General features: G+C 31.4%; 1 protein-coding gene across 7 annotated transcripts in view; it reads right to left on the reverse strand.

Moving 5' to 3' along the window:
- LOC130898665 (mucin-5AC) overlaps positions 1–14,712 on the reverse strand; it is a 282,905-nt gene that overhangs the window by 29,723 nt on the left and 238,470 nt on the right. For all 7 annotated transcript variants that reach the window (XM_057808129.1, XM_057808113.1, XM_057808139.1 and 4 more), the window contains 3 exons: positions 11,324–11,445; positions 4,974–5,092; positions 3,950–4,274 (listed from right to left, as the gene is read on the reverse strand). In XM_057808129.1, coding sequence (XP_057664112.1) covers positions 3,950–4,274; positions 4,974–5,092; positions 11,324–11,445 — 566 coding nt within the window. The remainder of the gene's footprint in view (positions 1–3,949; positions 4,275–4,973; positions 5,093–11,323; positions 11,446–14,712) is intronic.

Raw genomic sequence — 14,712 nt, forward strand, 5'->3', positions numbered from 1 at the left:
TTTGCTTGCTTGCGGATAAACCGTAGCCTATTATATGCCTTACTTAAGATTTGATATTTGACATGACCTTCTCTTAGCGTGCTGAAATCATCAAAACAACTGGACCAACATTTTTCTCATACTCCCACGTATAAAAATTAGATATTCCATTAGATTATTTTCTCCCACTCTGATTTCCTTCAACTAATTTTACATCTTTACATTATCATCGGCAAATGGATGGCTTCAATAAAAATTTTTGAAATTCCTGCTATTTGTGCAGAATTCGATAGAACTAGTCTCATTGGGACTGTCATATCACATCTTATTAGATTATTGAATGTCTGGAATATATATGTATCAATTACCCAGGCCTCATTACGGAGTTAGCTTATAATGGTACAGATTGTGGTTTATATATCGGGGTTATATAGCTCGCGGGAGATATAACGTAGATATATAACAATGATAAATCATGGTTTTTAATCTACAGAGTGATTCACCAACCCTTTCAAAAAGACTCTGTATTAACAAATAATTATTCAAAAACACCTTAGTGGATGGTTGATGAACATAAATTGAGTTGCTAAATAGAAGATTTGTTTCTAAAACATTATTTTGTTGATTTGTTTTTAGGCGATTATATTTATATATATATATATGTTATTATTTTTTGCCTCTTTCTATTAGTTTTCCCCCTAAAAAAGTCTCATTCGAGTTTTAAATTCCTTTGTGAATGGGATATTACACGGAACTATGTAATAAAGTTGCGTTCATTTAGTCATAACTCTGGAACTAGCAAGACACTTTGTAACAACTGCTTAGCAGAGTCTACAGCACTTTTGGTTTGTATTTTTCTGGAAAAATTCTTTTCATTGTGTCGGGAAGATGAGCGTCGTCAATCTCACGTAAAATATTCGAAAATACTTTGCAAATTATACTTGATGTGTGCCAAAAACATGCGCGTTTGAATAAGCAGAAGACAGGTGATCACGGAGATAAGACCTGAGTATGTGAGTATGTAGAAATGGGTGTGGAACGTCTAACAAAAGAAAAACGTCGCGTCTGGAATCAATATAGATCGGTTTTGTCTATCTCCACAGTATAGTTCGTTGAATATACTCCTGTCGGCTGAACAGTAACTGGGCAGTTTTATGTTAGCATTCTTGAGCGTCTGAGAGCACGCGTTTTTCATTTGCTAACACAGGTTCTAGCACAGGCTGGATCTTATATTATAATCCCCCCGATTTTTCCATTTCCTAAGTCACACATTAAAGGAACTCGTCATGGTGGCGTAGAGGAGTAACTGTAAATGAGGCTTTAATCGAGTTAACTACATTATTATGAAAGATGCTTTGAGTTGTGAAAGTAATGTTTGATTCATTGTATAAAGTTGAATAAAGAGTATTGTGTGGATTGATAATCTAATTTTGGGTGTAACTTTGTTTTTTTATCGATAAATATTCGCAACTTGATTGTTTCATCTTGTATATACCTCGTATATGTTCCTAGTTAGCTTGTATACTGATCTGTTAGATTCAGAGTTAAAAAATTCCTAGGTGTATTTACTTTGTTTCAGAAATTTAGTCTACCATCACCCAAACAAACATCGATAGGATTAATCCAGTATTCAATATTTGCTCTTTGTGGCTTCGCTAATAGAACATCCCCGTTAAATCCCAATATGCAAAGGGTACATACAAAGGACTTGTTAAATTATTGTCGAATTGTTACGTCTTGGCTGCTACACTGTTACACCAGATATTATACAAACTACACTTGCTAACAAGCATTGGATGTTTGGTTTAGAGACAACATTGTTGATGTTAGTGTTAAATTCTACAAAAATTGCCTTAACGTTTACTTCATGAATACATTCAAACCCTGTAATTAACAAATGTTTACCATTGTGATGCTAATTAGCTATATTGAGGATTTATATAATTACTTTAATTGTTTTTAGTAGTTACATCAATTTTACAACAAAGCGATTAATCTGAATTAGTATTCGAACGTATTTTTAAATTGCGCAATTTTAAAATGGAGTAGGCGGGAAACTATACTTCAAATCAGTTTCGCCATTATTACGACGGGAGAAGTAAATCAGAACTTTGCTTTAAACCGAAAAAAAAATGTCACACAAGTCTGAAAAATTTCCATCGTCAATCAAGGGCGAAATTAAAAGAAGTAAGTAGATGAATAAGCGTGCGCGTCACTTCCGAAGAAAAATAACCTAGCATTTATCTATGTTTTCGCTGAGATAACTTTTTCTTGTAGAAAAATGCACCTGAAGCGGCAGGCTTCGCAAAGGTCCCTATTTGTAATGCTTAAGAAAAGAATGTCATTCTGTTGGCGTTGGGTGTGAAGTCCCCAAGTAATCTCAGTAATGATAACAATAAATAAAGTAAACTCTAAGTAGTAACGAAACAAAAGATTTTAAGATTATTTGACAATTTTTTAAATTGAAGTATTTTTATGGAGTATATATATATATATATATATATATATATATATATATATATATATATATATATATATATATATATATATATATATATATTACAAGTAATAAAAGATATACCAATTTTTATGTCAGTACACCTATCCCCCGATTTACACGGTATATACGTTCCTGAGAAAACCGTGTAAATCGAAAAGCCTGCAGAAAATGCATAATTTTGCTATTTAACAGCTGTGATTTTTTTCAATATTTTTAGGTGTACACAGAAATAAAAATAAAATGCATTGACAGGTTAAAATATGTAATATATTACGGAAACACTGTTTTTTATTTAATTACAATACATTAAACAGAATACTCACTCACTCAAATACAATTTTCCTTAGATAAAACTTTAATTTTATGCGAAGAAATACACACAGTGTGCGCGTGCAGCAAGTCAGCACATAAGCCGGGGATGCCCCGAGAGATGTGCACGTGTTCAATCACAGTAGCATTTAGTAGAGTGCGATAAAAACAAAAAAAAACTTATTTGGAAAACCGTGTAAAAGCGAAAACGTGTAAAACAAGTACCGTGTAAATCGGGGGATAGGTGTACTTTTCTAACAGCTGTTTAAATAGTTTCGTATAAATATTACAAAATCTAGAATTTAAAACAAACACATTGAAATTCGACAGAGATGAGGAAGACGGAAAAAACAAAAAAGAATAATATATTATTCGTTTTGTTTTTCTTCGTTTTATATTCTCAATTTTATGTATACGAGTGGAGTATAAATTAAAATCATACAATTATTCTTTAATAAAAGTGAAAATAACTTGAAATTATGCTTATTTTATTCCAAAAAATTGATAGAAATAAAAAATCAGAATACAAATGCTTATTACTAAAAGAAAACATTAGATTTGAATGTTATACTCGTCGATTCAAGACATTCAATCCTGATTCTCCAAACGATCGTAGGTTGCTATTGAAAATCTCTGGAACATTGACTGAAATGCTAATTTGACATGGAATGACATACAAACCGATCACGCTTATGATTTATTCCATTTTCATGAGCGTGTATTGAGACAATTCGGTAGCTTGATATTTAGATTTAGAAATTAAAAACTAGAAGATCGAATCAACATGGACAGAAGATTTGAACTTAGTTTTTGAGTTTGGTTTCTTTGCTATAAATCCGGAAATTTGTTTTCGACCGTCTCTTTTTACTAATCACACATTTAAGGTAACAAGAAAAATCTAGATTTCTGATAATTTATAATAATATTTAAATACCATGTGGTTATCACGTTAGTATTGACAGTTACTAAGACGTAGTTAATGTAATTTTCTATAAAGAAATTGCATTAACTTCGCTTTTGCGGTGAGCTAAAATTGTAATGTATCAAATGAAAAGTGTTGATATTTGTATTCGGGTTTATGGGTTACGGATTTTTAGTTGTTATGGTTTCGGCTCTTGCTCTTGCTAATTCTTTATTCCAACCAAATTTTTTCATGCTTACCTTCGTTGAATCTGTAGCCAATAACTGCTGCAACTGACTCTTCCCATTGGAAGCTGTAACTGACGTCGTTGTCGAAGCTGTATTCGACGTCGGAGGCGGTGCATACTGTATGCAACTGGAACCGTGCGGTGAAGCAGCATCTCCCGAGGCAGCTCCTTGTGCAGGAGATAGTGTTGTCGTTGTAGTGTTAACTGTTGTGGCGGGAGTGCTATGATGGTTTTCGGTATGCCTTCGTAACGATCTTGCATCACAGTAGCTCTTTCCACAGCCTTCTGCTTTGCACTCATAGGGTTTTTTGTTGCGGTGGGTGAGCATGTGGCCGTTTCTGGAATACAAATAAAATACTCATTGAATTTGAAGAATTGATTTATTAATTTGAAATAGGAGTAACAATTGTAGTTGAAAATGTAATATTTTCTCTTCTTTTCTAGTATTAGGACATCAGAATGTCTGCAAAATCAGATGCTAAATCAAATGACCAAGCAGGATGCTGATGACAATTTATTATCATTTCACTCAGTATTAAGAACTAGTGTTTGACATAATTAACGTCAATAACCAAAGTAACTGAAAATACAAATATTTGACCCTAAATGTCTCAAAATTTACAAGAGATGTGATTCGAAAACACAATAAATTAGCTCAGTTTCCAAGAATAAAATCAAATTGACATGCGTGTTTAGAGTTTTGGGGACCTTGTATTATCCCGCTTTGGAGGTTTTGGTATTATCTTGTGTGATGAAGTTTTTCTTTATTTTGATTTCGATTTGATATTTGAATTTCGAACGAAGATGTTTTTAGAAAATATTAACAACACTTTACACCTCGCATATTTAATTGTACGTAGATTAGTTTAATTTACAAAGTAGATTTGTATGTTTTTATGGATACACTCTATAAAATATATAAATTGCATATGTCTGGTCAAACAATAGAGTTAGTTTTATTGTTCTATTTTGCTTTCTACGATATAAATTTTGAATCACAATTTAAAGTTCTCAGTTTAAAATGAAATAATACTTACAGGTGGTCTTGTCGCTTGAAAGCTTTTCCACACATGCTACAAACATATTTTCTTTCGTCGCTATGAGTCAGTTTGTGTTTTGCCAAGGCAGAGGCGTTTCCAAATACTTTGGCACAGACCTGCAAAGGATAGAAATGTTAAATTGTTAAATGATTCAAGCACAATTTTATTTATTAAGGAAACATACCAATTTACAGCGCCAATATTATTCATGAAATGCGATAGTGTTTTTTTTGTAGAATATGACTAATATGTGCTTACATTTTATTCTATAACCCTCCTGTTCTTTCCTGAGAATCATTTTTCTCCATTTATTATAATGATCAATATACTTTTAGAGACTTTGATTTTTTATCGAATTATATTAAAATATAATAACATTGACGTGTCAAGCCAGCATATAAAAAAAATACACGTATAATTGGTACGTGACACGATAATGGCATGGGGAAAATAATAGTTTAACAACATATAGTAATGATGCTTATTGAAGTATGAAAATTTTAAAAATAATTAGACAGTGAGATAGGTACTCAATTTGAATTGCAATTTGACTGAAATGATCGACGCCCAGTAAGTCCTCGAGAAAATCATAAACTTTTTGTTACTGACAATTTAATTGCTTCGTATCGCTTTTTCCTATTGATGTGCTATTCCTCAGTGACCTCAGAAATTCTCGCTTCACACCTACGGTTGACTTGTGTCAGAAAGGAGAAATAGCATTTGCTTTTTTTTCTCCAAGCAAAACTCGTCGACTACTATGAAGGAAAGTAGAGCAGTCATCAAAACAATAGAAACCAGTGGCTGCTCGTTATGGAAGGCTTGATAAAAATCATATTAGTGTGGTTTATGAGTTCTTAGCCTAACATAGAAAGAAAACTGTGATTATCTTTCAATGTATTCTCCCATTTATTTCCACACAGACTTTTCAATACCTCTGACTAACACACCGCCTATTTAAATTTTATCGTTGCTGATAAATCTTTCACCCCTTAACTCGGCCTCAAGCTTTTCGAACAAAAAATGGTCGGACGGAGTCATATCAGAGATCAGGTAGGTGTTCAATCTCTGGGAGGAACTATTCGTGTATAGTAGCCTTGGAAAGCGAAGCAAGTGTACAACTCGGCTGGTTATGCGGCGCTTTTTTTCGGTACTCAGCTTTCTGAATAAGTTAGAGTATTATGCTGCATACACGGTCGTATTCTATTCTTTAAAGTCAATCAAAAGGATACCCTCGTAGTTTCAAAATATTGTAGCCATAATTTTTTGGTGCTTTTCGTGACCTTTACTTTTTTGACACGTGTTCTCCTTTTCGATGCAACTCCATGGAATCTCTTTTGGATATTAGATTAGATAGTAAAAGTCCGAAGTTTGATCATCCGTTCATCGGATTAAACTTTTTTGGTATTCACGACAAAAGCTCCAAACATCGCTTACAACATTCTACTCGACGTGCTTTTGCACTGCACTGCATGACCTTCCGTACGTGGATCATCTTCTAATAATTCTTGCCCTCAACGAAGCAAATTTTTGAAAATTATGGATACAACTCACAGCCTCCATTCTGGATTTGTGTTGGTATAACAGCGCTAAACTCAATTTAAGATATTTTTCAAAACAACTTGAATAATAACAAACGGGATCGAAAGAGCCTTGTTACTGATGCGTGTATATAGATTTCTGTGAATGCAATTTATTTACTATACCAGGCCAAGAACTCATTGATTGTTGACTGTATTTCCCCATAAAAGCTGCATACATTAGGAGTATGTAGACCTATTAGTTCTATTCCAGTCTATAAATCTTTTCTTACTTTCTATTGTGAAGAAAGCTCCATCCCTATACAATCTGCTGTGTTTCAGTGTTCAATTTTTGTTTTCATTCTTTATTCTTAGCTATATCACATACGATAGCTATGGTTGGTCAATTACCTTGCATCCTTCGGCTAAAAAAGTTTGATCAAAACATTGGGATTAATTTTTATACAAATTCACGTCTGGAATAGTTTTAATGAAAATACACGTTATTTATTATAATAGATATAAAAACAAAAATATTTATCCAACAAAAATATAAACAGGTAAAGGATTTTAACAAGTGTGGCATATAATCATTTTGGCATTGGAACAAAATATACAGGGGGTCCTGAAAAGAGTAGTGACTGCAACGATGAACTTTTGAAACAGAATATTAGAACAATAGCCTTCATTTAAAGAAATGGCAAAAAATCATTTAACAAATACTGGAGGAAATGCTCCATATTTTTACGATTTGACAGGATTTTTTATAAAATTCTTCAGTTGAATCACTTAAATAGGTTTGTGGTATCAGATTCATCATTTGTAAAATACAATGATTTGATGTTTGTGAATCTACTTGTCTATTTTTGTAAACTTTATTAGTAAGATATTTCTACAAGAAAAATAACCTCGAAACCGGTCAGCGTTACCTTCTTCTTTGCATTTGCGAGCTATTAGGTACGTCGATATCAACAAAAAGCTCGATGGATGTCACGTACTCCAGAGGAGATGTAATTCAATAATCTCCGTGGTATTAGCCATTTTTATATTAGACATTTTTTATATACTTTTTCGATAAATCGTTTCGAATATAGGTTTCTTTTATGAGTAATTGCGTTTTATTAGAAATTTCTCCTGACGTTTTGACCTAATTTCAATCTTTATCTATATATAGTTTTGAAACAGAAGTGACTTAACATCAAGAACATCTTTTCCCGCATTCCGCAATAATTTGAGGGTATATTTACTGGAAAGTGCCTTCTACTCTGTAAACGATTTCTATTCTAATTATAATATTTAATTCTGGTCATGCTGCATACTGCTTTAATTTTTGCTATGGACTTATTTACTAATTATTATCTATTACTATTACCTATAAATTAGTTACTCATTATGTTTGTATTCTGTATATTGATATTTAATTTTATATTTTTATATTTGTTTTTAGTTTTTACAAGCTTTTTTCAACAAATTGTAACAATATAAATTTCAATATAATTACAATTAATTTGATTCATGGCCGCTATATATTTTTGAGATGAAAAAATTAAGGAAACATTCATTTTTCTTGTTAAAACAGATTTGATTTCCTTTTTATATTGATATTAATGCTGTAGGTGATCTATTGATTAATATAAATACGCAAATTTTTACAGTCAAATTATATTTTGATAAAGGGTGAAAGTAGTCGAAACGTCAAATTTTTATCTGTCTTAAATTAAAAAAAAATTAATTTTATAATAGAAGATACCTAAAATCAATACGATTTAGAAACATAAACATATATAAAAGGTCTAAGAAATAAGAAATTAAATAAATTTATAATGTGTGAAAAGTTATTTTTATTTATTTTTACTAAACATGAACCGTCACTGTTTAGTAGCTACTGTTACTATACGTACAGAAAACTGCACGAACTCTCTCTTGCGAATGATTTCATTTTCATAATATTCAAATACTACAGAGCAGATAGGGCTATTACAGACACAATATAATATGTAGAACTCGTGTTGATGAGCCTACAGAATATAAAAAAAAAGATATTTTTGGAATTCACATTTCCATTCGAGTTTTTCCTTGTTTTTACATAACTCTGAATTAATATCATACCAGCTATTCGTTACATTGGAATTTTTCCAATAGTACATAAAAAATTGCATGACGAGATTTATAGATGGTGAATTAAGAGATAATAAACATTCAAAGCCAGATAGAGAAAAAACGGTTCAATATAAATTGGGAGAATATAGGAAAAAATGTATTGATATTATGTTATGGACATAGTTGTCCATAACGCGTGCTCCACTCTATTAGTCTCCTGAATGTTGCCGAGCCTGAGAAAAGTACCGCTAGATTGTGAGACCATTGATTGGTACTTCAAAAAAGTTCTGCACCAGTTACTCCAATTAATGTTGGTATTTCCGACTGGATGTTTCTATTTAAGCTGTTCTTTAGGTAGCAACCCGTAGTTCTTGACAGTGATTATGTTTATTATTGTATGTAGCATTGCATTATAGTTGTGACAATAAATACAAGGAAAAGGAATGACCACTTCAATTTTATCTAAAATACTCAGTTCTTACTTTCGGAAATTTTCCAATTTCTTTTTTACGACGCTTACAAAATTGGTATAATTAAGATTGGATCCTAAGATATTTCGGATTATATTTTAAAAAATGATCCCGATTTCAATTTTACTCGTTTCAATCTGGAGCAGCCCTGCCAATTTAGTGCTTTCAGTGCCTACAAAATAAAGTAATAAAATGAACAGGGTTGGCACGAAAGCCGGAAAAATCGAAGATACACTTATTCTTGTTAAAGAACATAGGCTTAGCTACCTTACGATTTCTGTGAAAATTAGGGGTTACGTCAGTAGTAATGTTTTGTGTAGAGTCCAAGACCAGTGCTCGTGCAAGATTTTGCGGTTACGTGAGAAGAAATATCACCCTTATTTGGAGTTTAATTAATGTCATGTTCTAAGCTGCAGACTGCAGTTAGATGACATAAGCGATATTTGTATGAAAGCAAGGGTTTTCTAAAGCGAAAAGATTTTGAAAAAAGACGATCATCTCTATTATTTTGAAAATATTTAGTTACAATTTAACATAACCTCTAATAGAGAGAGAGTTTTGGGATAGTCCTAAGCTAAATTAAATTTTTGCGGTTTTCTACAACTATGACCATTTTTGCAAAAGGGTACCATCAATTTCTTTTGTTGTCCAATTTTTAAATTCCTTTATCTGGCAACCCTATGATTATGAATGCAATTAAAATTAAAAATTTCCAAAATAAATAAAATAAATATTCTATACCTATCACTAGAATGACCCGACATCTCATCACGAACCAAACCTGTCAAGTGGATTTGTAGACAAGTAGTTATTGAATCAAGTTACCAACTAATCTTAGAAATAAATGCATTATGTAACTAATGGGATCCCACAAGAACCTCTTATTTCATTATTATTATTTATTTAGTCCAAAAACTTCTATTAGAGACCATTATAAAGATGATTGGTAGAATTTACTTATATTATATAATAATAACTTCTTAAATACACGAATAAAAATATTTGTGAACTATACTAGGCTATTAGATTCTAATATGATGCAAGGAAAAAATGTAGATCCCGGTCCTGAGGATGCTTCTAAAGTATGTTTTACCTTAGAAAGAATATTGTACGCAAACAAAGAATGTTTTGTATATCTCTCCTTTAATAAACTTCACTAAACGAAAATTCTCGTTCCAATTCCATATACTATTATCTAAACGCAAAAAAGCCGCACAGACATTTTTTTCAACATTGAGTAAAATTCACTGGACAAAGGAAAATTGATATTTGATATTTTTTATTCCATCCCATTCTTGACATTCTGACTCTTAATATGGAACCATTTTGATAAATAATACGAAATGAATACTAATACATGTTTGTATTCTCTTCAATACATTTTTTGGGCCTACAAAATAAGCCAATTACTTATCAAAAAAAGTCTTTGGGTGATCAGAAATGCTTATCATTTTATTTTTCATGTTTTCATATAATGAGTAAATATGGTTAATAAGTCATAAAATCTATGGCAGGATATTTGGGCTTTAACGGTTTACATTTTAAAGATTCACCATATTTTGTGCCAATAGAAGCAGCCATCGTCCTATTATATCCAAGAATAAATTTGAAGAATCTTACATCAAAAGTATGACCTCATAAATTTCATTTAAATATACCCTTCTAACATTTATTTTATTTCTCCAATATTGTGTAAGTCTAAATCGATAAAGGCAGTTTTGATTGACTCTTCTCTATCAAAAATGTTTCAAAACAAATGATAATCAAATGTGGCAATATCTAGAGGATGTGCAGGTTCTTGGAGAAACTCTCATCTCAACTAGCGTAGGTTTTATTCCGTGTTTAATCAGCGCGACTTGTTCTTTCATCAACTAAGAGTTGGTGATGGGTTCTTAAAAAGTCCACCAAACACCAACTCTTTTGCATGTACGCTTTGGCGTGGACAGTGGTGCTTCCCTTCTGTCCAATCTTTGTAGCTCTCTCTTCTGATTAACATAAAGAACTTATTTTTCATTGCAGTTGATTTCAAATAGTATTTTCAAACAATTTGAAGTTGTCACAAGCTCTTGTTGTCTTATTTAAGTGCTTCTAACTATTTTAAATAAACACTTTACTTATTGCTGTACTTATTGTAAGCTCTATGAAAACACAGCTATGACAAATAACTATCAAAGTTCATAATCAAATCTATAACCAACAAATTAATATTATATTAATATTAAGTTTCAATATTTTCCATGACAAATTTATTGTCCATTACCTGACATTGTTGTGGACCCTGTCTATTGGGCGATGTCGGTTTGGGCCTGGCTCGTTTTGTTGACACCTTCACCAATTCCGAAGTGGTTAGAGACTTCTTATCATCAGTAGTAGTTGTTGAAACTGTAATCAAAGGTTAAAGTAAATACTATGCACTCTCAAAATATTTTTTGTTAGAAGCTTGAGGTAAAATTTGGATGTAATTTCAGTGTTTTCAGAAATAACGTATTACGTCTAGGTTCAATGAAATATAAGGAAATTTATATTCTCTTGTCTTTAAATGATAATGAGTAACAAATAGAAGGAATTTTTGATTTTTTTTTAATATATAAGTACAAGGTTACTACTTAAGTTTTGAGATGGACAGTTAAAAACAAATATTTATAATTGAATATGGCTTTATGGTTTTTCAAAATATTCTCCATTGAGATCAATACTCTTTCAACCAATTAACCAAGCATTTTCTCCATTTCGATTGAGGTATCTCCAAAACATGTGATTTGAACCCATCAACCGTTTCTTCAGTGTAGAAAAACGTTGACCTTGCAATTTATTTTTGATCTGTGGGAATAAGACGAAATCATTGAGTGTCAAACAAAGACTGTACGGCAGATGACCCATCAGTTTGGTGTTTTGACAGTTCAAAAACGTTTTTGCATGAGCTGATGATTGAGAGGTGTCGTGGTGGAAAATGAATCATCTTCTACAATTGGTTTTCCTGATTTTTTCGAACACTTCTGACAAACAAATCCTGGTGTATTATTCAGAATTGGACGTTCTACGTTGCTCAAATGGAATGACATTTTCATCACCAAAAGTCGAAGAGAGTTGATCGGCACACTGCTGTTGGTTTGATCCACGTCAAAAGTTATAGAAAATCTTGTTGTTAATTCCATTTTTTGACCAAGAGGGATGTTTCAAGTATCTGTAAGCACTAATATAGCACTCGTTTACCATTAAAAATGTCAGACTTTCTGATGGCAAAAAAGATTTGATATATCACAATCAGTGTTGCCATATCTCAAAATTTGAGTAGCAAAACTTGTAGGTATGCCACTCGCAATTAAAACTAGGATTCCGGTTATTGTTGGACCAAGTAAGGTCATATTTCCTAAATAAACGTTAAGTGAGAAAAGAAATGAGATAGATTAATTTTTACTGGTGCAACAAACAATAGTTTGGGAAGGTATTAAGTGTTTAATTTATATATGTGCAAATGTAGAGACATGATAGCAATTGGTTGAAATACAATTAAACAATTCGTATTCAATCTTTGCATTCGCTCCAATCAACCTCAACACGAAAGAACACAAAATGAATAAAATTGAGGTGATTAAAAGTTAAAAAAGAAACAAAAAACCACAATTCGAAGCATTCGTAAGCAATTGAAAGCTTAATAAACGAGCACTTTCGTGATAGATTCAAATTTATTCAAAAATTTTGGACCGCAATTGAGAGTTCTGATAATGAAAATTTCAGTGTACATTGCCGAATGGCGCGATTTCGAATTCTCTTTGTTGCTGACACAAAGTGGCGGAGTACATAAACATCAGTGGTGGTACATCCAAATAGTTTACTTTTTCCACTTTTCTTGAGCTTTAGGATTAAGAAATTGATTTTTCATCATATTTTCCAAATATAAAAATAATGAAATCTTATCACTATGTATAATTCAAATTTGAGAAAATAAAGACTTTGTTATCCATTAAAACCGATCAGAAAAATATGAAATGAATTTAGAAAGATACTCAATAAGTTGTTAGATTGTGAAAAAAAAATACTATCAACCGTAGTACATCTAAAAATAATATAATAAATGAATATGTGATTTATCATAATGTATATGAATAATTTAAATAATAAAATAATTAATAGGTCCGCTATCAGTTTTATGAGTATGCTACTGTCGACCTTATTATGATTACTAAATTTTTTGAGTTTATCTTTTCTTAAGAATCAAGCTCTAAATGTGAAAGGATCATCGGTTAATCTTGAAATCTTCTAGATCAATTCGATAAATTGTAATATGTAGAAATATGTGTTGAAAATAGTACGTTTTCAGTAACACAATACATCTAAATTTAGACCCTTGCATGTATGTCCCTTTCATAAGCCTGACAAATATTTATGAAACACTGGAGTAAATATATCGAGAAAATTTTGGGAAATGAAACGCTTGGTTGCGAAACTATCTTAAGAATGGCATTGATTTCGTTACAAAACTCGACACGAGTTTTCTTATAATCATTTGGGCATCTTCTCTTACATGTTCTACCTTGAATGTGAAACATTGTAGAGAAGTAGGATGCATATTAGAAATTGGAATCTCAAATATTTTGTGGGACCCTTATTCTTTTCCTATACCAATAATTTTAATAACATTTCAGGAATGAACTATTGAATAGTTTCGATATTTATCCCTTTTCTAATGTCTATTCTTCGAGTTACATTATTATATTAAGTATTGCGTTCTTTTCAACGTAATCATTCTATAAAAACTAAACAATATTTATTTTTCTGACATATTTTTGATATAACATAAATTCAGGGAAAGACGAAACAAAAGTAAGTTCCAGTAAAAGCTGTACAGAGAGAATCCTGATCAAAACACATCATCTCTCAAATTTAATTAGTGCCGGTAGATAGACGCTGGTGCCGATAGGTCCGCACATTCACAATATAATATGACAAAAGCATTGAATGCTGCGTTGTGCGGCCACAAATTCGTCTGTTCATTACAGAGAAATGTTTGACCATTTGTTCGACTGTCCGCCACAATGAGACGACATATTTCACATTTCACAAGTTTTTTTTTGTTGAACTTAGTTTTCATGTTTGACTATAAAAAAATTTCAATCTGAGAATATTATAATTGAAAATAGCCGAAATAATTTTGGTAAAAGTAATAAATATAACCTTTTCTTAAAATATTGGTTTATGATATTGTTCACTATTTATAGATATAATAGGATGAATACGTTTTATTTAGATTGTATTCATTTATCAAAGTAATGAGGTCTATTGAATTGATATTTAATGTATTTTTGGTTAATAGAACATTGGTAGAATATAATATGAATTAAAGTAATACAAAACGTCGAAAGTTGATGGTATGGAATACCTACCACATCCAGTATTTAGTCCGGTCCTAGTACTCAAAGAATTTTTTACTAACGTCTCAAAAAACTTGTGAACATTAGAAAAAAAAATATTCATGATACACCATCTACAAATAAGGTATTAAATAATACTCAACATAATTTTGTTCCATAGGAATGAAGTTATATAAAATGAACTGAACCATTAATTGTTATCGTGACTTGGATAGCGATATCTAAAAGTAGTTTCAAATTGTTGTCTTCCAGTAGTGAGTTTTGAGCTCTAATATAT

This window comes from Diorhabda carinulata, chromosome 1 (genome assembly GCF_026250575.1).
Source record: "Diorhabda carinulata isolate Delta chromosome 1, icDioCari1.1, whole genome shotgun sequence".
Classification (NCBI taxonomy): Eukaryota; Metazoa; Arthropoda; class Insecta; order Coleoptera; family Chrysomelidae; genus Diorhabda; species Diorhabda carinulata.